The sequence below is a fragment of the Rhinoraja longicauda genome, chromosome 26 (assembly GCF_053455715.1).
Source record: "Rhinoraja longicauda isolate Sanriku21f chromosome 26, sRhiLon1.1, whole genome shotgun sequence".
In the NCBI taxonomy this organism is placed as follows: domain Eukaryota; kingdom Metazoa; phylum Chordata; class Chondrichthyes; order Rajiformes; family Arhynchobatidae; genus Rhinoraja; species Rhinoraja longicauda.
Genome location: NC_135978.1, coordinates 4,984,964 through 5,011,296, shown reverse-complemented (window position 1 = coordinate 5,011,296; position 26,333 = coordinate 4,984,964). Strand labels below are relative to the sequence as shown.

Here is a 26,333-nt window from a genome sequence, read left to right as displayed (position 1 = left end):
TCACCCCAATCTTTCACTTTACACTCGCTCCAGAATCTCACATTTCATTTACACTACGTCATTGGCAAGGCTCTCACGATTTTAATCCATTTGAATTCCCAAATTCTAACCTCTTGATCAACTCACAAATGTAATTGCTACACCACTGGCAGGCTTATGGATCAGCATGCCGAGATCCTCAGCTCTGGAATAACTTGCTTAAATTTATCACACAGAGAGCGGTGAATCTGTGGAATTCTCTGCCACAGAAGGTAGTTGAGGCCAGTTCATTGGCTATATTTAAGAGGGAGTTAGATGTGGCCCTTGTGGCTAAAGGGATCAGGGGTGTATGGAGAGAAGGCAGGTACGGGATACTGAGTTGGATGATCAGCCATGATCATATTGAATGGCGGTGCAGACTCGAAGGGCCGAATGGCCTACTCCTGCACCTATTTTCTATGTTTCTATCCACCGCCATGACCGTGTTCCCGTCTAGCACAAGTCATTTTGTGACCAAGGTTTTAATGAGCTCCTTTTGTAGTTCAGTCTTCAATTTTAGAACATAGAAGTATAGCGCAGCGCAGGAATGGCCCCTCTACCCACAATGTTTGTGCTGAATATGATACCAGGTTAAACTGATCTCGTCTGTCTGTGCATGATCCATGTTCCTCTGTTGTCTGCACTTCCATGTGCGTGTCTAAACGCCTCTTAAACGCCACTATCGTATCCCTGCTCCACCGCCCCCCCCCCCCCCCCTTCCTCCCGACAACGCGTTCCAGGCCCCCACCACTCTCTATTAAAAAACCTTGCCCCACGCATCTCCATTAAACGAGAACTTCCACCCCTCTCACCGTATAGCTGCGGCCTTTGGTGTTGGACATTTCCACCCTGGGGAAAAAGATTGTGACTGTCTACCCTATCTATGCCCCTCATAATTTTAAATACTTCAATCAAGTATCCTCTCAACCTCCGACATTCCAAGTCTATCCAACCTTTCCTGGTAGCAGTTGTACAAGGCCCTAGTGAGACCACACCTGGAGTATAGTGTGCAATTTTGGTCTGCAAATTTGAGGAAGGACATTATTGCTATTGAGGGCGTGCATCGTAGTTTAACGAGGTTAATTCCCAGGATGGCAGGACTATCATATGTTGAAAGAATGGAGCAACAGGGCTCGTATACACAGAAATTTAGAAGGATGAGAGGGGATCACGGGATTGGACACGCTAGAGGCAGGAAACATGTTCCCGATGTTGGGGGGGGGGGGTCCAGAGCCAGGGGCCACAGTTTAAGAATAAGGGGTAGGCCATTTAGAACGGAGATGAGGAAAAACATTTTCACCCAGAGAGTTGTGAATCTGTGGAATTCTCTGCCTCAGAAGGCAGTGAAGGCCAATTGTCCAGATGCTTTCAAGAGAGTTAATTAGAGCTCTTAAAGATAGCGGAGACAAGGGATATGGGAGGAAGGCAGGAACGGGGTACTGATTGTGGATGATCACGGTGAATGGCGGTGCTGGCTCGAAGCCGAATGGCCTACTCCTGCACCTATTGTCTATAACCAAAACCTTCTGATCCAGGCAGCATTCTTGTAAACCTCCTCCACACCCCCCCAATAGCCTCCACTTTCTTCCTGTATTGGGAACCGCACACAATATTACAAATGCTCCAAATATCCAATTTGGGATGTTTTCTTTTGCTGGAGCGGTTGAGGAAACAATCAAACATCTAGCATGGGCATTGTGGGCCAAAGGGCCTGTTCCTGTGCTGTACTGTTCTATGTTGCTTCTGTTATTATTGTAGGCCAGTATGATTTTTTTTTTAAAAGCTAATTCAGTTCTACTGAATTCCAAATGAGAGTTTGTGCAATTTACTTTCTACAAATGGGTCACTTGTTTGGCTTCAGTTAAGTGTGGTCATAAATTTACTTATCGAAAAGATTTGATCAAATTCATGATTAAAGATTTGTTTTTCTGAAACTCTTAATTCACTATCTCAAATCGCAATGGGCAGACTGGTATGGGCTTGAAATGCTTTTTTACTGCAACGCCAGACAGACTGGAGTGAACAAGTTATGACACTTTTGTATATTTCTTGATGACAAAATCTCAATGACAAGGTTAACTCAATATTCATTTCTTTACCATATACTGTGACAAAGTAATAGCTATTTTTTTCCTGATAAAAGTTGCGCTAATTCTTTTTTCCAGGGTCAAAATGTCCAACACTAGAGGGCAGAACAATAATGTGAGAGGTGAAAAGTTTAATGGAGATGTTTAGTTCGGAGATACAGTGAGCAAACAGGCCTTTCGGCCCATCGAGTCCACACCAACCCCTGCACACGAACACTATCCTACACACACTCGGGAGAATTTTTACAATTACACCAAGCCAATTAGCCTACAAACCTGCACGTCTTTGGAGTGTGAAACCGAAGATCTCGGCAAAAACCCACGCAGGTCACGGGGAGAACGTAAAACTCCGCAGAGACAACACCCGTGGTCGGGATCGAACCTGGGTCTCTGGCGCTGTGAGGCAGCAACTCTACCGCTGCGCCATATGCGCGGGGCAAGATTTTTTACAGACAGTGGTGAGGGTTTGGAACACGTTGCTAGGGGTGGTGGTGGAGGCAGATGTGATTATGGCGTTTCGGAGGCTTTTAGATCCATTGTAATTCTAACTGCCTCGACAGCTTCCTTGGCAACTTCGTCCATGTACCCACCACCTTCTGTGTAATACGTTACCCCCAGGTTTCCATACTCCAGGAATTCCCAAACTCTCCTTTTCACTCAAACCCTCCAGACCTGGTAACATCTTTGTGAATTGTTTCTGCACCTTTTGCAGCTTAATTACATCCTTCCCGTGACTAGGCGACCAGAACTGCACGTAATACTGTCTCGTAATACTCTAGGTGTGGCTTCACCGACGTCTTGTATAACTGTAACACTGTTCCAACTCAAAGGTAGACACAAAATGCTGGAGTAACGCAGCGGGACAGGCAGCATCTCTGGAGAGAAGGAACGTTTCAGGTCGAGATCCTTCTTGCCCTGACCGATAAAGGAAATTATGGCAAATGCCACTTTCAGGAAATTAAGCGTTGTAAGGTCATAAGTGATAGGAGCAGAATTAGGCCATTCGGCCCATCAAGTCTACTCCACCATTCAATCGTGGCTGATTTGTCTCTCCCTCCTAACCCCATTCTCCTGCCTTCTCCACATAACCTCTGACACCCGTACTAATCATGGAATTGTACATGGAAGTACAGGGAATAGAGGGATATGGATCACGTAGAGGCAGATAAGATCAGTTTAACTAGGGATCATGTTCGGCACAAATATTGCAAGCCAAAAACATTGTAGGTTCCCATGCAGTACTGTTCTACATTCTTTAATTCTCACTTTTGAATTATTAAAGCTATCAGAGCAAAAGAATGAATTTACCCGTTTGACTTTGACACCCAGGTTTTCCTCAATGAGATCAAAATCATCATCTTCCAGCCTGTCATCATAAGCTGCGCAGAGTAAGAGAACAAACAACATAATTAATGCACAATGCAAATTTTGTTAAATATTAAAATGTCTCTAAGGTTCAGATTGCAACACAGTTATTTCAACACAAGAATTACTGATATCTTCTTGGGCATTATCATTTTCCATCAGCCCAAGGCTGCATTAAATTCCACGGAGATACCTCCAGGGATGTTGACCGCATCCTCCTACTACTAAAAAGTAATATATTCAATAAATATGTTTTCATAAATTCATAAGTGATGGGAGCAGAATTAGGCCATTCAGCCCATCAAGTCTACTCCGCCATTCAATCATGGCTGATCTATCTCTCCCTCCTAACCCCATTCTCCTGCCTTCTCCCCATAATCCCCGACACCCGTACTAAACAAGAATCTATCTATTTCTGCCTTAAAAATATCCACTGACTTGGCCTCCACAGCCTTCTGTGGCAATGAATTCCACAGATTCCACCACCCTCTGGCTAAAGAAATTCCTCCTCATCTTCCTAAAGGAACATCCTTTAATTCTGAGGATATGACCTCTGGTCCCAGACGCTCCCACTAGTAGAAACATCCTCTCCACATCCACTCTATCCGGGCCTTTTACTATTCGGTAAGTTTCAATGAGGTCCCCCTTCATCCTTCTAATCTCCAGCGAGTACAGGCCCAGTGCCAAAGAAACGCTCATCATATGTTAACCCACTTCCTGGGATCATTCCCGCTAACCTCCTCTGGACCCACTCCAGCACCAGAATATCCTTCGTCAGATATTTGGCCCAAAATTGGTCACAATTCCCCAAATGCAGTCTGACCAGTGCCTTGAGGTCCTTTGAGAAATGTTTCAAAGGAAGACACAGAACACAATGTAAAAAACCTTTAAATTCTCCATCTTGCGGTGTGAACTTTGGCCCAAATATTATTAATAGCCGAAAGAATGTTTCAACGTCTCACAGTCCGATTATCTAACGAGTCACGGGTGTTTTATTATCGTATGTCTCGGAAGGGAACAATTAAATTCTTACTTGCAGCGGCACAAGTATGTAAACACAGTACATGCCATAATAAACAATAAAAAGTGTAAAAAAGGCAATAAAAAGCAATTGATATGAATACTGACTTCCGAGATGACGCCCAACCCAGGCGACTTTTTGGGTGCTAGTCACAGAAGCAGATCTACAACCGCTTACGACAATCACGCCACACTCTTAAATCTCTGCTCCCACAGCAACATTTTTAAACACTGTAAATGGCTCAATTGTAATCGTGTATTGGCTTTCCGCTGACTGGTTAGCACGCGACAAAAGCTTCTCACTGTACCTCGGTACACGTGACAATAATCTGAACCTGATCTGACTTTTGCAAAAAGATCAATACAAAAACAGCAGTAGCATGTGAAATGTTAACACTGACTTTTGCGTTTCCGTTTCTTTGCGATGGAGTCTGAACCTCCAGATCCTTCACTGCCTGCACCTTCCTCCTCCTCCTCCTCATCATCATCCTCCACGTCGTCATTGATGAAGTCCTTCAAATTTCCCCGCTCGTCTTGGTCGTCTGCATTTTCATCTTCCTCCTCCTCTTCCTCTGTAACGGGGAGGGGGAGAAAAAAAACATTAAACCTTTTCCAAATGAGCACTAGATACCCACGATAGGTGGCGCAGTGGTAGAGTTGCTGTCTCCCAGCACCAGAGACCCAGCTTCCATCCCGACTACGGGTGCCGTCTGTAAAGAGTTTTGTATATTCTCCCTGTGACCACGTGGGTTTTCTCCAGGTGCTCCGGTTTCCCCCCACACTCCAAAGACGTGCAGGTTAATTGGCCTCTGTAAATTGTTCCTAGTGTGTAGGATAGTGCTAGTGTACGGGTGAACGCTGGTGAGCGAGGATTCGGTGGGCCGAAGTGTCTGTTTCCATGCTGTATCTCTAAAACTAAAACCGATTAACATTGCTGCTATGACTACCCGACCAAGCCGAATAAACATTATGTGCTAGACACAAAATGCCGGAGTAACTCAGCGGGACAGGCAACATCTCTGGAGAGAAGGAATGGGTGACCTTTCAGGACGGGACCCTTCTTCAGACTAGCATCTGCAGTTCCTTCCGAAACATCGTGTGCTTATCATTAACTTGCTAGCTTTACTGTTTTAAAAAAATTGTACAGCACAGGAACAGGTGATAGTGTCTGCACTAACCACGTTGCCAATTTTAACTTCATGTCTGGCCCAAGTGGTCTATATCCCCCAATGCCCTGCCTATTTATGTGTCTGTCTGAATGTCCTTGCTTCCCTCTGCCCATTGTTTTGGCTAGAAAAGTTTATCTTAGGGGTAGGTAACTTTAGTAACATGGTGCCAAGAAAACAACATGAAGAATGGTCCCAACCTGAAACCTCTTCTCTCCATCACCATCAGAGATGCGCTCTGATCCGCTGAGTTCCTCCAGCACTTTAGTTTTGCTCAATATTCCTGCACCTTCAGTTTCTTGCGGGTCTGAAGGGTCCCAACCCAAAACGCTGCCAGACCACCCCCCCTATAGATACTGCCCGACCCACTGAGTTCCTCCAGCAGTTTTTTTTAAAAACTCAAGATTCCAGCATCTGCAGTTTCTTGTGTCACGAGACTCCTTCTAAACTCTTAATACAGAAAGCAGAAATTCTGCAGGATGTTGCAAATCCACAAATAACAAAATAAAATGTTGGCTTTCTCATCTCAATCAGGCAATAGCACTGAAGAAAACAAAATAGAGGTAATCCCACAGGTAATTTTCCCCAAATGTTAACTGTTCCTCTCTATGCGCTGCATGACCTGATGAGTATTTTTTGCTTATAGTCATTGCAAATTTGCAGAATTTCACACTCTTGCATGGACATTTGACGTTATTAAACTGATATTCAAATTCTTTTGGTGCTAAATTCACCCCCCCAAAACTGGGAGTAAAATGTACCTATCAAACTCTAAGTACACCAGACCAACTGAAGAATCCAGCAGACGATCTCTTGGTATCTGAATTGAATCCCCTACATCTGCTTGCACTGTATCTTCCCCACCGTTAGCATGCTCTAGGATGAATCTTTCTCGCATCTCTCAGTCTACCTCACTGCAACCCCAGAATTAGGACAAGGACATTCAGGCTCAAATCTGTTCTGCCATCCAGTCGGAACACAGTTGGCCCCGTAGCTCGGCCCTATTTATCTTGTGTATCCCGTCCATATTCCATGACGCTGATACCAACTACTACTTCAGGGTCTTGTTTCAATTAACCGAGCAAACACAATTTCCAAGGTAGACACAAAAATTCTGGAGTAAATCAGCGGGTCAGGCAGCATCTCCGGAGAGAAGGAATGGGTGACGTTTCGGGTCGAGACCCTTCTTCAGACCGGGTCCCGCCCCCTACCCTGACATCAGTCTGAAGAAGGGTCTCGACCCGAAACGTCACCCATTCCTTCTCTCCGGAGATGCTGCCTGACCCGCTGATTTACTCCAGCATTTTGTGTCTACCGTCGATTTTTACCAGCATCTGCAGTATTTTTCCAATCACAATTTCCAGATTTCTTCAAGCTTTTGCAATGAAAAGTACTTCCTAATTTTGTAAATGGATTGACTCCAATTTTTAAGTTGTACCATGAACTTCCCCATTCTGAAATTTAAGTATCTCACTTAAATCTACTGACAATCTAATAAAGCAAATACCCAAAGTTGCACGATATGGTGTTGCATCTTACTGCGTATGATTTTTTTTTTAAATTAGATTCTTTAGACTGACTAATCAGTGGGATAGATGTAAAATGTTGGAGTAACAATGGGACAGGCAGCATCTCTGGAGAGAAGGAGTGGGTGACGTTTTGGCTCGAGGCCCTTCTTCAGGGGAGAGGGAGACAGAGATATGGAGGGGTAAGGTGTGAAAACAAGTGATCAAAGGAGACAAGGTTCAAGGAAAATGTAGAATAGTTCATTGTTAGCTACGGGGAAGATGACAACGATGCATACAATCAGTATAATTCAATCAGGAGAGTAGTGAAACGTCAATATTCATACCGCTGGTTGTAAGCTGCCCAAGCGAAATAGGAGGTGCTGTTCCTCCAATTTGCATTGGGCCTCACTCTGACAGTGGAGGAGGCATAGGACAGAAAGGTCAGATTGGGAATGGGAGGGGGAGTTAAAGTGGGGGACTGAGCGGAGGTGTTCAGCGAAACGATCGCCGAGTCTGCGCTTGGACCAGCTGATGTATAGGGACCTCTCTCTAATTGTACTGCTCCTTAGGTTTCCTAAATTAACCCATTAACTTACGATTCCTGCACTGCAGCCTTGCAAGGCCAAAATATCTTTGCAAAGAAAGCAAGAATTCAGAAGGGTCCTAACTTATAGCTCATTAAAGTTAAGTATCATTTCCTTTTGGATTTTAAAACTTTTACCAACATTGAAAGATGTTCCATTCACTCTGAAGGTGTTGTTAATGCTCAAAATAGGAACGTGCAAAATTTTAGTTTAGTTTAGAGACGCAGCGCGGAAACAGGCCGTATGGCCTACCAAGCCTGCACCGACCGGCAACCCGAGCACACTCACTAGGGAAAACTTACAATTTTACAAAGCCAATTAACCCACAAACCTGTGTGTCTTTGGAGTGTGGGAGTAAACCGGATATCCCGGAGAAAACCCAAGCAGGCCATGGGGACAGCGTAAAATTGCATACAGATTTCTCATGATAGGTTTGCATCGCTCCAAAGCTTTTACAATAGCACTGCTAAATCCCAAACCACTCCCACCCAGGGGCGAGGGGAAATAGATATCAGAACTGAATGTGACAAAGCAGTTACGTTTTATGATTAACGTATGCTGGCTGACCTGCTGAGTTACTCCAGCATTCTGTGTCTGTCTTTATTGTGTTCGGGTGATTAATGGTCAGCATGGACTTGATGGACCAAAGAGCCCGTTTCCATACTGTATCTCTACGTACCAACTATCAGTGAGTTCACAGAGTTAATCAGATTTAGTTTTATCACATTTCCCAAAAATGGTCATTAGTGTATGATCCCACTGGTGTGTTGGCACAGGGATGTCACTGATGCCTTCCAAGGCCATTTCAAGGGGCAACTAACATAATGAAGGCACCAACACAGTCACGAGAAACCGTAGGCAATGATGGCATTTCTTTCTCTGAACAGGTCACAAGTGAGTCAAAGGGCTGGAGGAACTCAGCAGATCAGGCAGTATCTGCGGAGGGGATGGACAGGTGATGTTTTGGGTCAGGACCATTCTTCAGACAGGCAAATCAAATGTTTTGTTTAAGGTTTGGTATTCTTGTGATCTTTGGTTCCAGGTCACAGAGTGATATAGCATGGAAACAGGCCCTCCGGCCCAACTTGCCCACACACTGGTCAACATGTCTCAGCCACACTACTCCCACCTGCCTGTGTTTAGTCCATATCCCTCCAAACCTGTCCTGTCTGTGTACCTGTCTAACTGCTTCTTAAACGTTGGGATAGTCCTCAACTACCTCCTCTGGCAGCTCGTTCCATACATCCACCACCCGTTGTGTGAAAAAGATACCCCTCAGATTCCTATTAAATCTTTTCCCCTTCACCTTAAACCTATGTCCTCTGGTCCTACTCTGGGCAAGAGACTCTGTACGTCTACCCAATCTATTCCTCTCATGATTTTATACACCTCTATATGATCACCCCTCATCCTCCTGCGCTCCAAGGAATAGAGTCCCAGCCTACTCAATCTCTCCCTATAGCTCAGACCCTCTCCACACTCCAATCACTGAAATTAAATTCTCCAGCTCGTGAGGTAAGATTTCAATTTGTGTCTTTGGATTAGTTCAAGCTTTAGGATTTAAGGAAGGTGGATTGGATTGAGAGCTTTAGTCTCCTTTCCTCATGTTCCTATGCTGCCGGCTCCTTCAATTATTTTGTTCATATTGCACCTAGAATGCGCCTCCAAATTCTTTCATGGTCAAATTAACATGACAATTGGAACTACTTTTCACAGGCTGTAGAAACAATGAACTGCAGACACTGGTTTACACCAAAGATAGGCCCAAAGTGCTGGAGTATCTCAGCGGGTCAGGCAACATCTCTGGTGAAAAAGGATGGGTGACGTTTCGGATCGGGACCGTTCTTGAGACCCATTCTGAAGTCGGGTCCCAACCTGAAACGTCATCCATTCATCTCCATGGTCTAAAATGGAAGGAGGATCACCAGCAGCAAGAGATACGAATCTTTGGGATGCTGAAAATGTGACAAAAGCTAGACACAGATCAGATTTTTAGTTAATAAAATTCCAAAGCATCCTTTACAAAGATGTTAACTAACTGAAAGACCTGCTTTTTACATTGCTATTGTACAGGTTTTAAACCTTGGCTCAGAATTCACAGCAGCAAACCTCGCGGGGAAACCAGTTTACGCTGCATCACAGTTGCACGTACCATCATCGTCTTCCAAGAATTTCTTGGGTATTTTCGGCACCACTGTTCCTTCTTCATCATACTCTTCCTCAGACTCCTCAGCTTCACTCTCCACAAAATCAGACATGTCTGCAAAACCTACAGGCGGAAGAGAGAAATGCGCAGGTGAAATATGGCCTACAATAATTTAACATCAAGCGGAAAAAAGGAAACGCCATCTATATTAGTTTAGACTTTTTTAAGTGTAGAGATATAACTTTGGCCCACCGAATCCGTGCCGACCAGCGATCCCCACACATTAACACTACCCTACACATGCTAGGGACAATTTTTACATTTACACCAAGCCAATTAATCTACAAACCTGTACATCTTTGGAGCGTGGGAGGAAACCGAAGATCTCGGAGAAACCCCACAGGTCACGGGGACAAACTCCGTAAAGACAGCACCTGTAGTCGGGATGGAACCCGGGTCTCTGGGGCTGTAAGGCAGCAGCGCTACCCCACCGTGCCATATGACTAAATAAGACCTTCATTTAATGGATATCAATAACAACTATTTCCCCTCCCATCCTCTCACACCCCTCTTCTAGTCCACCTTTTATTAAGATAATAAAAATCAGGTGAAACAAGGTATGAAGTTAAATACGAGAGCATTAATGCCTTTTTGATGTTTACAGAGGTAGGTCTGGTAATGCAGATGTTCAGATATTAACCAAAGAGACACAAAAGGCTGGAATAACTCAGCGAGTCAGGCAGCATCTCTGGAGAAAAGGAATAGGTGACGTTTCAGGTTCAAACTCTTCCATTCTAATTAAAATTTAGAATGGTCTTGACCTAAAACTTCACCTATTCCTTTTCTCCAGAGATGGTGTCCGACCCGTTGAGTTACTTCAGCTTTTTGTGTCCATTTTTGGTTTAAACCAGAATCTGCAGTTCCTTCCTACTCGGATATTAACCAGCTTGTTTGTTTAAAACATCCCTGTCAGTATCACCCTAATGCAGAGACAATAGATGCAGGAGTAGGCCATTCGGCCGCTCGAGACAAAGTCAAGCAGAATCCCAATGAACAAGATACCATATACAAGCACAACATACCCGATGGAGAGACAGCAGGGCAAAGCGAGAAATTGGACACAATCCATGAGATAGTCTTGTTAAAATCTCCACTCCCCAACTTTCTTTCTCCTCCCTCCATGCCATCCCCCCCTCCCCTCACCCTCTCTCCACCCCTGCCCCCTCTCCTCACCCTCCCTCCACCCCTGCCCCCTCCCCTCACCCTCCCCCCTCTCCTCACCCTCTCTCCTCACCCTCCCTCCACACCCTCTCCTCTCACCCCTCTCGGAGGCAGTTGGCCAAAGTGAGCCATTGGAACACAGACGAATGAGATGGCCTTGCCCAGCGGTCTGCCCCCCTTCCCTCTCTTCTCCCCCCTCAACCCATTCTCTCTCCCCCCCTCCTCTCCTATCCATCATCCCCATAACCCCCCTCATTCGCCCCTCTCACTCCACCCCATCCAACTCTCTTCTGTGAGATAGACACACAATGCTGGAGTCTCCCCACCCGCTCCAGGCCCCCTCTCTCTCTCTCCCCCCTGTACCAGCCCCTCTATCTCTCTCCCCCTCCCCCAGGCCCCCTCTCTCCCCCTGTACCAGCCCCTCTATCTCTCTCCCCCTCCCCCAGGCCCCCCTCTTTCTCCCTGCACCAGGCCCCCTCTCTCCCTCCCTCCCTCCCCTCGCGCCCTCTCCCCCTCCCTCTCCCCCTCCCCCCGCCCTCTCCCCCTCCCTCCCCTCGCGCCCTCCCCTCCCCTCGCGCCCTCTCCCCCTCAGGCCCGAGGCCCAGTAGGGGCCGGGTCCCCGCTCCAGACGACGACGCGGCGGCGGCGGGGAAAGGCCCGGGTTTTTACCCTCCCCTCCCCCGGGGGTTTGACCGCCATCATTACCTGCGCTAGAGAGAGGAGAGGAGAAGAGAGGAGAGGAGAAGAGAGGAGCCACGACCACCCGACCGACCGACCGACGTCCGCTGCCGCGACTGAGGGGGAAATGGCCGCCGGTGCAACGCCAAGACCGTCCGCCTGCCCTCCGCACCCCCGACACTGCGTTCCGCCTGTGTCACTGGCAGCAGCAGCAACACCAGCAGCAACACCAGCAGCAACAACAACACCAACAGCAATAACAACAGCAATAACAACAGCAATAACAACAGCAATAACAACACCAACAGCAATAACAACACCAACAGCAATAACAACACCAACAGCAATAACAACAGCAATAACAACACCAACAGCAATAACAACACCAACAGCAATAACAACACCAACAGCAATAACAACACCAACAGCAATAACAACACCAACAGCAATAACAACAGCAATAACAACAGCAATAACAACACCAACAGCAATAACAACACCAACAGCAATAACAACACCAACAGCAATAACAACACCAACAGCAATAACAACACCAACAGCAATAACAACACCAACAGCAATACCAACAGCAATAACAACACCAACAGCAATAACAACACCAACAGCAACAACAACAGCAATAACAACACCAACAGCAATAACAACACCAACAGCAATAACAACACCAATAACAACACCAACAGCAATAACAACACCAATAACAACACCAATAACAACACCAATAACAACACCAACAGCAATAACAACACCAACAGCAATAACAACACCAGCAGCAACAACAACACCAACAGCAATAACAACACCAACAGCAATAACAACACCAATAACAACACCAACAGCAATAACAACACCAACAGCAATAACAACACCAATAACAACACCAACAGCAATAACAACACCAACAGCAATAACAACACCAATAACAACACCAACAGCAATAACAACACCAACAGCAATAACAACACCTGCAGCAACAACAACACCAACAGCAATAACAACACCAACAGCAATAACAACACCAATAACAACACCAACAGCAATAACAACACCAACAGCAATAACAACAGCAATAACAACACCAACAGCAATAACAACACCAACAGCAATAACAACACCAACAGCAATAACAACACCAACAGCAATAACAACAGCAATAACAACACCAACAGCAATAACAACACCAACAGCAATAACAACACCAACAGCAATAACAACACCAACAGCAATAACAACACCAACAGCAATAACAACACCAACAGCAATAACAACACCAACAGCAATAACAACACCAACAGCAATAACACCAACAACAGCAATAACACCAACAACAGCAATAACAACACCAGCAGCAGTAACAACACCAGCAGCAGTAACAACACCAACTCCAACAGCAGCACCAACAGCAGCAACAACACCACCAGCAGCAGCAACACCAGCAGCAGCAACACCAGCAGCAGCACCAACAACACCAAAACCAGCAACAACAACAACACCAGCAGCAACAACAGCAACAACACCAGCAGCAACAACAACACCAGCAGCAACACCAACACCAGCAACAACAGCAACAACACCAGCAGCACCAACAACACCAAAACCAGCAGCAACAACACCAACACCAGCAGCAACAACAACACCAGTAACATGCAATTTATCCTGATAGACACAAACTGCTGGAGTAACTCAGCGGGACAGGCAGCATGTCTGGAGAGAAGGAATGGGTGACATTTCGGGTCGAGAACCTTCTTCAGACATCCTTCAGGCAATGTAAGTCAGGTAACTAACTTAGCGGGACAGGCAGCATCTGTCTGAAGAAGGGTTTCAAACCGAAACGTCACCCATTCCTTCTCTCCAGAGATACTGCCTGTCTCTCTGAGTTACTCCAGCATTTTATGTCTATTTTTGGTTTAAACCAGCATCTGCAGTTCCTTCCTACACAATGTATTCGATCATAACGAATAGGAGTAGAATTAGGCCATTCTGCCCATCAAGTCTACTCCGCGTGAATCTATTCAATCATGGCTGATCTATCTCTCCCTCCTAACCTAATTCTCCTGCCTTCTCCCCATAAACCCTGACACCTGTACTAATCAAGAATGATGTATAGGAAGGAACTGCAGATGCTGGTTTATACAGAAGATAGACACAAAATGCTGGAGTAACAGTGGGACAGGCAGCATCTCTGAATGTATCCTGAGATTGGAGCTACTCACCACAGCACTTGGAGTTTTGCTGCATGACATTAATAGAATAATGACATAAACAAAAAATAAACAAATGCTTAAATTAACTGAAGTTGGACAGACTGGTGGAGTAACTCAGCGGGTCAGGCAGCATCTCTGAAGAAAAGGAATAGGTGACTTTTCAGGTCGTGACCCTTCTTCTGACTGAGAGTCAGGGGAGAGGGAAACGAGAGAAAACGTCGGCGATAGAGGTATAGAACAAAGGAATTGAAGATTTGCACAAAGTCAACAATGATCAAGGAAAGGTGAAGGTGATAACATGTTATACACAGTGAAACTCAACAGGACAACAGCCAAACTAGTACGACAACTAGGGTGGGGCAGGGAGGTGGGGGAATGGATGAAAGGGTTACTTGAAGTTAGAGAAATCAAATTTCATACCATTGGGTTCTACACTGTCCAAGCAAAATGTGAGGTGCCGTTCCTCTAAATTATGTTTGGCCTCACTCTGACAGTGGAGGGGGCCCAGGACAGAAAAGTTAACGTGGGAATGGGAAGAGGAGTTAAAATGTTTGGCAACCGGGAGAAAATTAACTTGCATTGATATTTTCTTCCAATCGACCGCTTAATCCACAAGTCAAGTCACCGGCACCTATACGGGGACTGTCTAAAAGAGAGGTAATATGGCGAGTCCGAAAACTTGTTGGTTGTAGAAGAAGTTTATTGCAGCCGCAATATTCGAATACAGAGTTAAACAACAAGGTAAAGGACAACCATCAAAAACTTACTGTCTTCTTCGAAGACTTCGCCGAACTGAACATTTCGGGCGCCAAAAGCGCACATGACCACGCTGGCCAATCAGCGATGTCGCTCCCTGGACCAATCCCCATGGTCGCGTTCACACGTGACCTCGCTGGCCAATCCGAGGGTTCGACGACCTGGACCATTCTCTATGGTCGCTACATGACCCCCCCCCCAGAACCCGAGGTGCGGAACCTAGCAGGGAGCCGGATTTCGCGACCATAACAAGTACGGAGAGGGACAGCCTGAACCACAGGAGCCGGGGGTTCCAGACTTGGCGGAACTGCCGGAACGGGAGGTCCTGGAGGAACTGCCGGAACGGGGGGTCCTGGAGGAACTGCCGGAACGGGGGGTCCTGGACTGAGCGGAACTAACGGAGGTCGGCCTCTCCTAGGGGTTTGACCGACCAGGACTGGTTGATCCGGATCCAAATGTGCAGGTTTGAGCCGGGACACCGAGACGAGCTCACTCTTGCCGCACATGTCTAAGGTGAAGGTAGCCGTTCCCTTACGCAAAACCCGGAACGGCCCTTGATAGACCCTCTGCAACGGGGCGCGATGGGAATTTTTTCGCAGAAAAACAAACTCGCAGTCCTTCAGGGAAGGCGGTTCATGTACCATGGGACACCCATGACGTGAAGTCGGAACTGGAGCCAGGGAGCCCACCCGTTCCCGGAGAGATGCTAACACTGATGGGACTGTAGGCAGCTGGTCTGCAGGGTCCGGAAACAAATCTCCGGGTACTCGAAGTGTCGAGCCATATACTAGCTCCGCGGACGACGCACCGAGATCTAGCTTAGGAGCAGTCCGGATGCCCAAAAGAACCCAAGGGAGCTGGTCTACCCAGTCCGGGCCTTCAAGCCTTGCACTGAGGGACGCCTTAAGTTGACGGTGGAACCTTTCTACGAGTCCATTTGCCTGGGGGTGATATGCAGTAGTGGGTTGTAACTTGGAACCGTACAGTTCTGCGAGCGCGGCCCAGAGGGACGAAGTGAACTGTGGCCCTCTGTCAGTGGTAATAACTGCCGGGACCCCGAAACGAGCTACCCAATGAAGGGCCAAAGTCCTAGCACAAGACGCTGACGAAATATCAGACAATGGGAAAGCCTCTGGCCACCGGGTGAACCGATCCACCACCGTGAGGAGGTGGGTGTAGCCCCGGGAGGAAGGCAAAGGCCCGACCAAATCCACGTGGATGTGGAAAAAACGAACTGCTGGGACCTAGAAATCCTGTACGGGGGGCTGGACATGGCGCTGGACTTTAGCGGTCTGACAGGGAACGCAGGAACGCGCCCAACCCGCTACCTGTTTCCGTAGGCCATGCCAGACAAACCGAGCTGCTACCAAAGCAGAGGTGGAGCGGATGGACGGGTGCGCCAGCCCATGAATGGCATCGAAAACCCGGCGCTGAAGGGAGGGCGGTACTACCGGCCTGGGACGGGGAAGAGAAACATCGCACCAGACTTTTGTGCCTTCCGACCCACAAGCTACCTGGGCCAACTTCAATCCCGAAGTGGTGGACTGGTATGCCGAAGCGGTATCCGCTAGAAGCTGTGCCTCCGCAAGCTCCTGGGGATCCACTTCGCAGTCCACCGCCGAAATAGGGGAAAAAGCAGGTCTAGACAGGGCGTCAGCAACGGCATTAAGCTTACCTGCGACATGACGGACATCGGTGGTGAATTCGGAGATAGCAGTCAGGTGCCGCTGCTGGCGGGCCGACCATGGGTCAGACAATTTAAAAAATGCAAATGTTAATGGTTTGTGGTCCGTAAAGGCCACAAATGGGCGGCCCTCAAGGAAGTACCTGAAATGACGAACAGCTAAATAGAGAGCCAGAAGCTCTCGGTCAAATGCGCTATACTTCAGCTCAGCCGAATTTAATTGCCGGCTGAAAAACGCTAAAGGCTGCCAACGGCCACCGACCTGCTGCTCCAGAACCCCGCCCACCGCCACGTCAGAGGCGTCAACCGTCAGGGCCGTGGGGGCGGAGGGGCTCGGGTGGACCAACATGGTGGCGTCTGCCAAGGCTGCCTTAGCTGCTGTAAAAGCCGACTCTGCGGCCGGGGACCATATCAACTCTACCGGATTCCCTGCAAGGCACTGGAAAAGCGGGCGCATGACCCGCGCAGCTGCCGGAACGAACCTATGGTAGAAATTAACCATGCCTACGAACTCCTGTAGCCCTTTTACTGTGGTGGGCCTGGGAAATGCCCGGATAGCCTCCACCTTCTCTGGCAAAGGGGAGGCGCCGGCAGGGGTAATTCTGTGCCCTAGAAAATCAAGAGCAGGGAGGCCGAATTGACACTTGGAGGGTTGGATAATGAGCCCGTGGTCTTGGAGCCGCTGGAACACGGTCCGCAAGTGGACCTGGTGTTCCTGCACTGAGGGGCTGGCGACCAGGATGTCGTCTAAATAAATAAACAAAAAGGGTAAACCCCGGCCCACACGGTCCATCAGTCGTTGGAAAGCCTGTGCTGCGTTCTTTAAACCGAAAGGCATACGCAACCATTCAAACAACCCAAACGGAGTAATCGTTGCAGTTTTCTGTATGTCCTCCGGTCGCACCGGAATCTGGTGGTATCCTCGCACCAAATCGATTTTGGAGAACACCACCGCTCCTTCCAGCCCAGACGAAAAGTCCTGTAGGTGCGGTATGGGGTAGCGATCAGCCGTGGTGACAGCATTGAGACGCCGATAATCGCCACATGGTCTCCACCCCCCAGATGCCTTGGAGACCATATGTAACGGCGAGGCCCACGGGCTGTCAGACTGACGGACAATTCCCATTTCCTCCATCTTCCTGAACTCCGCCCGTGCCACCACCAGTTTGTCTGGCGGTAGTCTCCTGGCCCGAGCGAAAACGGGAGGGCCTTCGGTGCGGATGTGATGGACCACGCCGTGCTTGGCCGAAGACGTGTCAAAACGTTGAATGAGCAGCTCTGGAAACTCCGCCAGGATCTCAGCATACGAGTCAGGGGCCGCGTCGACGGCCTGGACAGTAGGGCTGGGCGGGGAGGCGATTGTCGGAGCGACGGGCTCATCTCCGGCGGAGGGTCGGAGGTCGTTACCGCGAACATCAGGGACCAGTGAAAAAGCCCAGAGAAAATCTGCGCCCAGGATCGCTTGTCTGACGTCGGCTATGATGAATGGCCATTCGTATGTGCGGAGGCCTAACACAAGGGACATCTTCCGTATACCGAAAGTGCGAATGGGGCTGCCATTAACCGCGATGAGGGTGGGACCTGTCTTACCCGATCTGGTTTCGAGGTCGGTCGGCGGCACTATACTGACGATGGCTCCCGTGTCCACCAAAAATTCTGTGTCCGTGAATCGATCATGGACGTAGAGGCGTCGGTTCTGGCCAATCGTAACTGCCCCTATGTACGATCGGCCGAGGCATTTCCCGCGAAGGTACAAGGCGAGCGGCAGTTGCGGGATTCGCTACCCCATCGTAGGTGATAATAGCACCAGCCGCGCTTGTGCGGATCTTTTTGGCGGGCTTTCGGAGAATTGGCGGGAGACGCGGCGCCATCTTGATGTCGCTGTGGCATGGTCACTGATGTCGAGACCTTGTTGATCGAACCGCTTGCCTTGTTTTTAGCCGCTATGAGCGCGTCCGCTTTCGCTGCATATGCTTCGGGGTCCTTAAAAGAACAATCCGTGAGCAGCAGTCGGACATCCTCAGGAAGCTTCTCTCGGAATGCCTGTTCGAACATAGGGCAATCCGTATGCTCACCGGCTAGCATCATCATTTCGGACATGAGAACGGAAGGCCGTCGGTCTCCAAGATCCGGTAGGTGCAGAAGTCTTGCAGCGCAATCATGCTTATTAAACCCGAAGGTTCGCAGTAACACTTTCTTCATGGCCTCGTACTTGCTTTCCGCAGGTGGATTAACGATGAACCGCATCACGCGCGTGGTCGTCTCCGACGATAGAGCGCTGACGAGGTAGTAATACATCGTGGAGTCGTCCGATATCTTCTTTATATGAAATTGAGCTTCGGTGTGGATAAACCAAGATTGCGGTGCATGCGTCCAAAACAACGGAAGGTGAACGCTTACCGCGCTTAACTCCGGTGTGCCCGGCGCGGCCATCAACAACGAGGCGTCGTGTTCCTGCATAGTCGGTGATCGTCCAGATCACGTCGGGGTCACCAATATGGCGAGTCCGAAAACTTGTTGGTTGTAGAAGAAGTTTATTGCAGCCGCAATATTCGAATACAGAGTTAAACAACAAGGTAAAGGACAACCATCAAAAACTTACTGTCTTCTTCGAAGACTTCGCCGAACTGAACATTTCGGGTGCCAAAAGCGCACATGACCACGCTGGCCAATCAGCGATGTCGCTCCCTGGACCAATCCCCATGGTCGCGTTCACACGTGACCTCGCTGGCCAATCCGAGGGTTCGACGACCTGGACCATTCTCTATGGTCGCTACAGTAACATAGAAAACAAAGAATAAATAACTTATTTTGAGGCTGTAGATAGTGGGCCACTGCTACTTGGGCTCCAACAATTCATATCAACAACTTGGCTGTGGGGACGAAATGTAAGATTTTTTGATAGAAACATAGAAATTAGGTGCAGCAGTCGGCCATTTGGCCCTTTGAGCCAGCACCGCCATTCAATATAATCATGGCTGATCATCCAGAATCAGTACCCCATTCCTGCTTTCAAGTATTTGGGAATATGAATAGTGACGAGGATACTAAAAGGGGCATGTAGACAAGCTGAGTAAGTGGGAAGATGGAGAATAATGTGGAAAAACAATAGGTTATACACTTCGGGGGGAGAAAATCCGAAATGTTGAGTGTTTTTGTTGTGAAATGACTTCACCTGCCCTGGACAGCCACATCAAAGCAATGGCAAAGAAAGGCCAATGGCCAAACACGTCTACTTCCCTCGAAGGTTTAGGAAGTTCAGCATATCCCCAACATCTCTCACCAACTCCTACAGTTGCACCATAGAAAGTGCTCCCAGTGGCGCCACAGTGAGACCAGTGCATCCTCCAGGAGGCCGCTAGTCCTCCCAGTGGCGCTGCAGTGACTCATCCAGTCCCCACTGTGGAAGCATAAGAAAATAACTGCAGATGCTGGTACAAATCGAAGGTATTTATTCACAAAATGCTGGAGTAACTCAGCAGGTCAGGCAGCATCTCAGGAGAGAAGGAATGGGTGACGTTTCGGGTCGAGACCCTTCTTCAGACTGATGTTGGGGGTGGGACAAAGGAAGGATATAGGTGGAGACAGGAAGATAGAGGGAGATCTGGGAAGGAGGAGGGGAAGGGAGGGACAGAGGAGCTATCTGAAGGAAGTCATTAAGGTTGTCAGGGTGAGAAGACGTCAGTCTGAAGAAGGGTCTCGACCCGAAACGTCACCCATTCCCTCTCCTAGATGCTACCTGACCTGCTGAGTTACTCCAGCATTTTGTGATACCTTTGCATTGTACTGCACTGTCATCCCTTGTCTATATGTTTTGCATTTGTATTGCACTCTGTTTTGTCCCATTCATTGCATGATCTGCAAGGAGTGGAATGACAAATAAACTAAACTAAACTATTACTGACGTCATGCACTAACAAACCACAATTTGATCTACAGCCACCAGTCCTCCCAGTGGCGCTGCAGCGGCACAGACGAGTCCTCCTGCGCTCACCACGGTCCTCTAGTGCAGTCGCAGTTGGAGCTGCACCTTCACCAGGCGGCCGTTGGTCCTCCCGGTGGTGCTGCAGCGGTACAGACCGGCAGTTCCTCCAGGCGGTCGCTGGTCCTCCCGGTTGCGCTGCAGCGGCGCAGACCGGCAGTTCCTCCAGGCGGCCGCTGGTCCTCCCGGTGGCGCTGCAGGGGCTCCTCTCGTGCAGTCGCAGTTGGAGCTGCACCTTCACCAGGCGGCAGCTGGTCCTCCCGGTGGCGCTGCAGCGACGCAGACGAGCCCTCCAGGCGGCCGCTATTCCTCCCAGTGGCGCTGCAGCGGCACAGACGAGTCCTCCTGCGCTCACCGCTGGTCCTGCAGCGGCACCTCTAGTGCAGTCGCAGTTGGAGCTGCAACTTCACCAGGCGGCCGCTGGTCCTCCCGGTGGCGCTGCAGCGGTGCAGATGAGTCCTCCAGGCGGCCGCTGGTCCTCCCGGTGGCGCTGCAGCGGCTCCTCTAGTGCAATCTGAAGAAGGGTCTCGACCCGAAACGTCACCCATTCCTTCTCTCCCGAGATGCTGCCTGACCTGCTGAGTTACTCCAGCATTTTGTGAATAATATGCTGCACCTTCACCAAGCGGCCGCCGGTCCTCCCGGTGGCGCTGCAGCGGCAGGTCCTTCAGGCAGCCGCAGGTCCTCCCGGTGGCGCTGCAGCGGCGCAGACGAGTCCTCCAGGCGGCGGCGGCGGCGGGGAGAGGGAGGGAAGAATGGCGGCGCTGCTGGTGTGGCGGTCCGGCTCCGGGCCGTCGTCGCCCCCTTTGCCGCTGCTGCTGCTGCTGTGGTGCGTGTGGGTGAGCGGGTTGCCGGCGCCGGGCCGCGCCCAGGCCGACCTCAGCCCCGTGACGTGCGGCTCGGTGATCAAACTGCTCAACACGCTGCATAACGTCAGGCTGCACTCGCATGAGGTCAAGTACGGCTCCGGTACGTGGGGGAGGGGGGGGGGGGGGTAGAGAGAGGAGGGGGGGGGTAGAGAGAGGGAAGGAGGGGGGGGGGTAGGGAGAGGGGGGGAGAAGAGAGGGGGGGAGAAGAGAGGGGGAGAAGAGAGGGGAGAAGAGAGGGAGGGGGAACAGAGAGGGAGGGGGGGACAGAGAGGGAGGGAGAGAAAGAGGAGAGGGTGGGGGGGGGGGGGGAGAGGGTGGGGGTGGGGGGGAGAGGTGGGGGGAGAGGGTGGGGTGGGGGGGAGAGGGTGGGGGGGAGAGGGTGGGGGTGGGGGGGAGAGGGTGGGGGTGGGGGGGGAGAGGGTGGGGGTGGGGGGGAGAGGGTGGGGGTGGGGGGGAGAGGGTGGGGGTGGGGGGGGAGAGGGTGGGGGTGGGGGGGGGAGAGAGAATTTACTGTATTCATTTATTTTTTGCGTTAAAAAAAAATTCTATTCTGTTTGTAGTTTAGCACAATCCGCAGGCGTTGCCATTTTCATTTCACTGCACATCTTGATATGTATGTGACAAATAAAGTTAACTTGACTTGAGAGAGTGGGGGGATAGAGAGAGAGAGGAGGGGAGGGAGAGAGAGCGAGAAGGGGGAGAGAGGGGGAAGAGCTAGGGGGGGAGAGAGGGGGAAGAGATAGGGGGGGAGAGAGGAAGTGGGGGGAGGAGGGGGAGATGGAAGAAGGGCCTCCACCCTTTCCTTTTCTCCAGAGATGCTGCCTGTCCTGCTGAGTTACTCCAGCATTTTGTGGCTATCTTCGATTTAAATCAGCATCTGCAGTTCTTTCCTATCTTCATTAGCTGTCGTCCTTGCAGTTGAATTCCAGAATTTCTTGTGTCTGAAAAATTGAATGCTATCAGGACGGTTATTCATTTAGAAGATAATAGGGCTATTTTTGGTATCTTTTGCCATTTATTATCTATTTGCCTTGAACAGCTTAATTTACAATGTTTAGTTCATGGTAAGTTTAAGAGCAAGAGAAAATTTCAAGTGATAGTGGGAAGTGTCATGCCAACAATAAGAATATCCTAATTTGTAGACATTTTTAGAATTGTTTTTTTAAATCTGTTTTTACATGTAACTTTCGTCAAATGACCACTCTTCAAGCTTAGAACACAAAGTGCTGGAATAACTCAGTTGGGGCGCAGCGGTAGAGTTGCTGCCTCACAGCGCCAGAGACCCGTGTTCGATCCTGACCACGGGTGCTACCTGTACGGAGTTTGTAAGTTCTCCCGTGACTGCGTGGGTTTTGTCTGGGTGCTCCGGTTTCATCCCACACTCAACGACGTATAAGATTGTAGGCTAATTGGCTTTGGTAAAATTATAAATTGTCCCTCGAGTCTCGGATAGTGGTGATGTATGGGGTGATCACCGGTCGGCGCGGTCTCGGTGGGCCGAATGGTCTTTCTGTGCTGTATCTCTAAAGCAAATCAGGCAGCATCTCTGGAGGACATGGATGGGCGACGTTTTGTGTCAGGGTCCTTCACATCCGCCACAGGTACTGCCTGACCCGCTGAGTTACTCCAGCATTTAGATTTTTTAGATTTAGGGAAACAGGCCCTTCGGCCCACCGGGGCCGTGCTGCCCAGCGATCCCCGCACATTAACACTAACCTGCACACACTAGGGACAATCTTTACATTTGCCCAGCCATTCAACCTACAAACCTGTACGTCTTTGGAGTGTGGGAGGAAACCGAAGATCACGGAGAAAACCCACACAGGTCACAGGGAGAACGTACAAACTCCGTACTGACGGCGCCCGTAGTCAGGATCAAACCTGAGTCTCCGGCGCTGCATTCGCTGTAAAGCAGCAACTCTACCGCTGCGCCACCGTGCCGCCTTTGTATGTTCCAGGCAAGATTCCAGCATCTGCAGTTCCTTGTGTCTCCGGTCTTCAAACCTGTTTCTTCACTCCGTGAACATTTTTTAAAATTAATGTTGAAAGCGACTCCTTTGACCTTTCTTTCAGGAAGTGGCCAGCAATCTGTCACTGGAGTAACTGAGGCAGACGACAGCAACAGTTATTGGAGGATACGTGGGAAAAGTGACCTTGTTTGCCAGCGCGGGAACCCCATCAAATGTGGCGAGACCATCCGCCTGACCCACGTCAACACGGGCCGCAACCTGCACAGTCATTACTTCACCTCACCGCTGTCAGGGAACCAGGTGTGTTGACTGAACTGGCAGTTAATGAAGCCATGTACGCGCAGAGCTTCTTAAAATTCAATATGTGTAAGAAGGAACTGCAGATGCTGGTTTAAACCGAGGATAGCCACAAAAAGCTGGGGTAACTCAGCGGGACATGCAGCATGTGTAGGGAAGTAGTGCAGATCGTGGTTTAAATCGAAGGTAGACACAAAATTCTGGAGTAAATCAGCGGGTCAGGCAGCATCTCCGGAGAGAAGGAATGGGTGACGTTTCGGGTCGAGACCCTTCTTCAGACCGGGTCCCGCCCCCTCCCCTGACATCAGTCTGAAGAAGGGTCTCGACCCGCAACGTCACCCATTCCTTCTCTCCAGAGATACAGCCTGTCCTAAGTTTAGAAGAAGGGTCTCGACCTCGACCCCCCTGTCCGATCCTGACTACAGGTACTGTCTGTGTGGAATTTGTACATTCTCCCTGTGTCCCCGTGGGTTTTCTCCGGGATCGCCAGTTCCCTCCCACACTCCAAAGATGTACAGGTTTGTATGCTAATTGGATTGGTATGAATGTAAATTGTTCCTAGGTATTTATTCACAAAATGCTGCAGTAACTCAGCAGGTCAGGCAGCATCTCAGGAGAGAAGGAATGGGCGACGTTTCGGGTCGTGACCCTTCTTCAGTTTGAAGAAAGGTCTCGACCCGAAACGTCGCCCACTCCTTCTCTCCTGAGATGCTGCCTGACCTGCTGAGTTACTCCAGCATTTGTGAATAAATACCATCGATTTGTACCAGCATCTGCAGTTATTTTCTTGCACTAAATTGTTCCTAGTGTGCATAGGGTAGCGTTAGTGCACGGGGATCGGTGGTCAATAGACAATAGGTGCAGGAGGAGGCCATTCGGCCCTTCGAGCCAGCACCACCATTCAATGTGATCATGGCTGATCATTCTCAATCAGTACCCCGTTCCTGCCTTCTCCCCATACCCCCTGACTCCGCTATCCTTAAGAGCTCTATTTAGCTCTTTCTTGAATGCATTCAGAGAATTGGCCTCCACTGCCTTCTGAGGCAGTGAATTCCACAGATGTATAACTCTCTGACTGAAAAGGTTTTTCCTCATCTCCGTTCTAAATGGCCTACCCCTTATTCTTAAACTGTGGCCCCTTGTTCTGGACTCCCCCAACATTGGGAACATGTTTCTTGCCTCTAACGTGTCCAACCCCTTAATAATCTTAAGGTGTGGACTCGGTGGGCCGCAGGGCCTGTTTCCGCGCTGTATCTCTGAACGAAACTGAAAAACTAATCTTTGTGTCCTTTTGTACAGTAATTTAAACCTAGTTTTGTACTCGAGCGTGGATTTGGTTAAAGGGGATCGTTTCCTTCGTAATTGTTTCCTTTTCGTTTTGTTGTATAGGAGGTGAGTGCATTTGGCGAAGGTGGAGAAGGGGATAACCTGGATGACTGGACTGTTGTGTGCAGTGAGACGTACTGGGATAGAAAGAATGCCGTGAGGTTTAAGCACACTGTCACTGAAGTCCTGCTGTCCATTACAGGGGAACAGTATGGGCGGCCAATCAATGGCCAGCGGGAAGTTCATGGCATGCAGTATTCAAACCAATACAATTCATGGAAAGCGATGGAAGGAATTTTCATGAAACCCATGGAGGGGTCCAAGGCTGGAAATATACATTCTGAACTCTAATAAGCAATCGTGAATGCTATCGTGCAACCGTTAATGCAGTGAGACCCTGAATGAAATCTTCTTGGCCCACCTGGTTTTTCTTTTCAGTATTACGCGTACTTTGACTCGGACATCTAAGATGTTATGTGCCTGCAATATTGGTTATCCTGAAGATGCCACTTTTGTGCAACATCCAACTCCAGTATTATAAAACTCTTTTGGTTTGTTTCTAAACAGTGTTTAACTGGTGTAAGACGGAGCTGGTCCACATTGAAGATAGGCACAAAATGCTGGAGTAACTCAGCGGGGGTCAGGCAGCATCGCTGAAGAGTAGGAATCGGAGACGTTTCGGCTCGAGATTGCCGCAGGGTCTCGACCCGAAGCTGCACCGTTCTTTCTATCCAGAGATGATGCCTGTCCCGCTGAATCACTCCAGCATTTAGTGTTTAAATATAGTTGTGTACTTGCAACTTGACAACAAAATTTGCAGTACATTAAATATGTTCTTCACCATGAACATAAGCAAGTAAGTACTGTATGCAAATCCAGAAATCTAACCAGGAAGATAAGTTGAAGTCATAATAAAGCTATAGCATTTAAACCATGGAAAACCAGTGCCGAATATAATAATTGTATTAAAGATTATCATGTGTTATTTCTAGCCCTGAATTTAATTTCAGGTGAATTTGGATTCTTGAGTTGCCGGCAAAGAGCAAAGTTCCTTCAGACGTTGAATTGTTTAAATAAAAACTGACCGACTATGCAAAGGGCGAATATATTTGTCTTGCTTTGCACCCGTCTCTTCGACAAGATCATGAACGTGGCTTCCCTGGTTGCTTGTGTTTTTAAGTTCTCAGTTCACCTGAAGAATGAAATGCGAAGACCAGATCATTCACCTGGAATGAGAAACAAATGGACAATAATCATTCCTATGAGCCAATCTGTTCAGTCGGTTTAGTTTATTGTCACGAAGGTAGACATCAAAAAGCTGATGTTATATAATTAGTCCATTTGCCGAAGATATAGACCCAAATTGCTGGAGTAACTCAGCGGGGCAGGCAGCATCTCTGGAGAGAAGGAATGGGTGACGTTAATGGTCGA

General features: G+C 48.8%; 3 protein-coding genes across 3 annotated transcripts in view; 1 reads left to right on the top strand and 2 right to left on the bottom strand.

Annotated features, from left to right (window-relative positions):
• The window catches only part of supt6h (SPT6 homolog, histone chaperone and transcription elongation factor), an 82,078-nt gene extending 70,139 nt beyond the window's left edge, over window positions 1-11,939 (bottom strand). Inside the window, exons 1-4 of the mRNA XM_078422569.1 lie at window positions 11,821-11,939; window positions 9,901-10,017; window positions 4,892-5,062; window positions 3,414-3,484 (exon numbers count right to left, since the gene is read on the bottom strand). Coding sequence (XP_078278695.1) covers window positions 3,414-3,484; window positions 4,892-5,062; window positions 9,901-10,006 — 348 coding nt within the window. The 5' untranslated portion in view covers window positions 10,007-10,017; window positions 11,821-11,939. The remainder of the gene's footprint in view (window positions 1-3,413; window positions 3,485-4,891; window positions 5,063-9,900; window positions 10,018-11,820) is intronic.
• Window positions 11,940-11,956: 17 nt separating this feature from the next.
• Window positions 11,957-19,023, bottom strand: LOC144606455 (uncharacterized). The gene is made up of 3 exons (XM_078422571.1): window positions 18,049-19,023; window positions 14,028-14,046; window positions 11,957-11,992 (listed from the first exon to the last, which is right to left on the bottom strand). Exon 1 carries the CDS (start codon window positions 18,916-18,918, stop codon window positions 18,175-18,177), a length of 744 nt encoding a protein of 247 aa, XP_078278697.1. The 5' UTR covers window positions 18,919-19,023; the 3' UTR covers window positions 11,957-11,992; window positions 14,028-14,046; window positions 18,049-18,174.
• Window positions 19,024-21,140: 2,117 nt separating this feature from the next.
• sdf2 (stromal cell-derived factor 2) lies at window positions 21,141-25,992 on the top strand. Its single transcript, XM_078421997.1, has 3 exons — window positions 21,141-21,409; window positions 23,383-23,579; window positions 24,966-25,992. The coding sequence occupies exons 1-3, from the start codon at window positions 21,196-21,198 to the stop codon at window positions 25,251-25,253; spliced, it is 699 nt and encodes a 232-aa protein (XP_078278123.1). The 5' UTR covers window positions 21,141-21,195; the 3' UTR covers window positions 25,254-25,992.
• The last annotated feature ends 341 nt before the right edge of the window (window positions 25,993-26,333 follow it).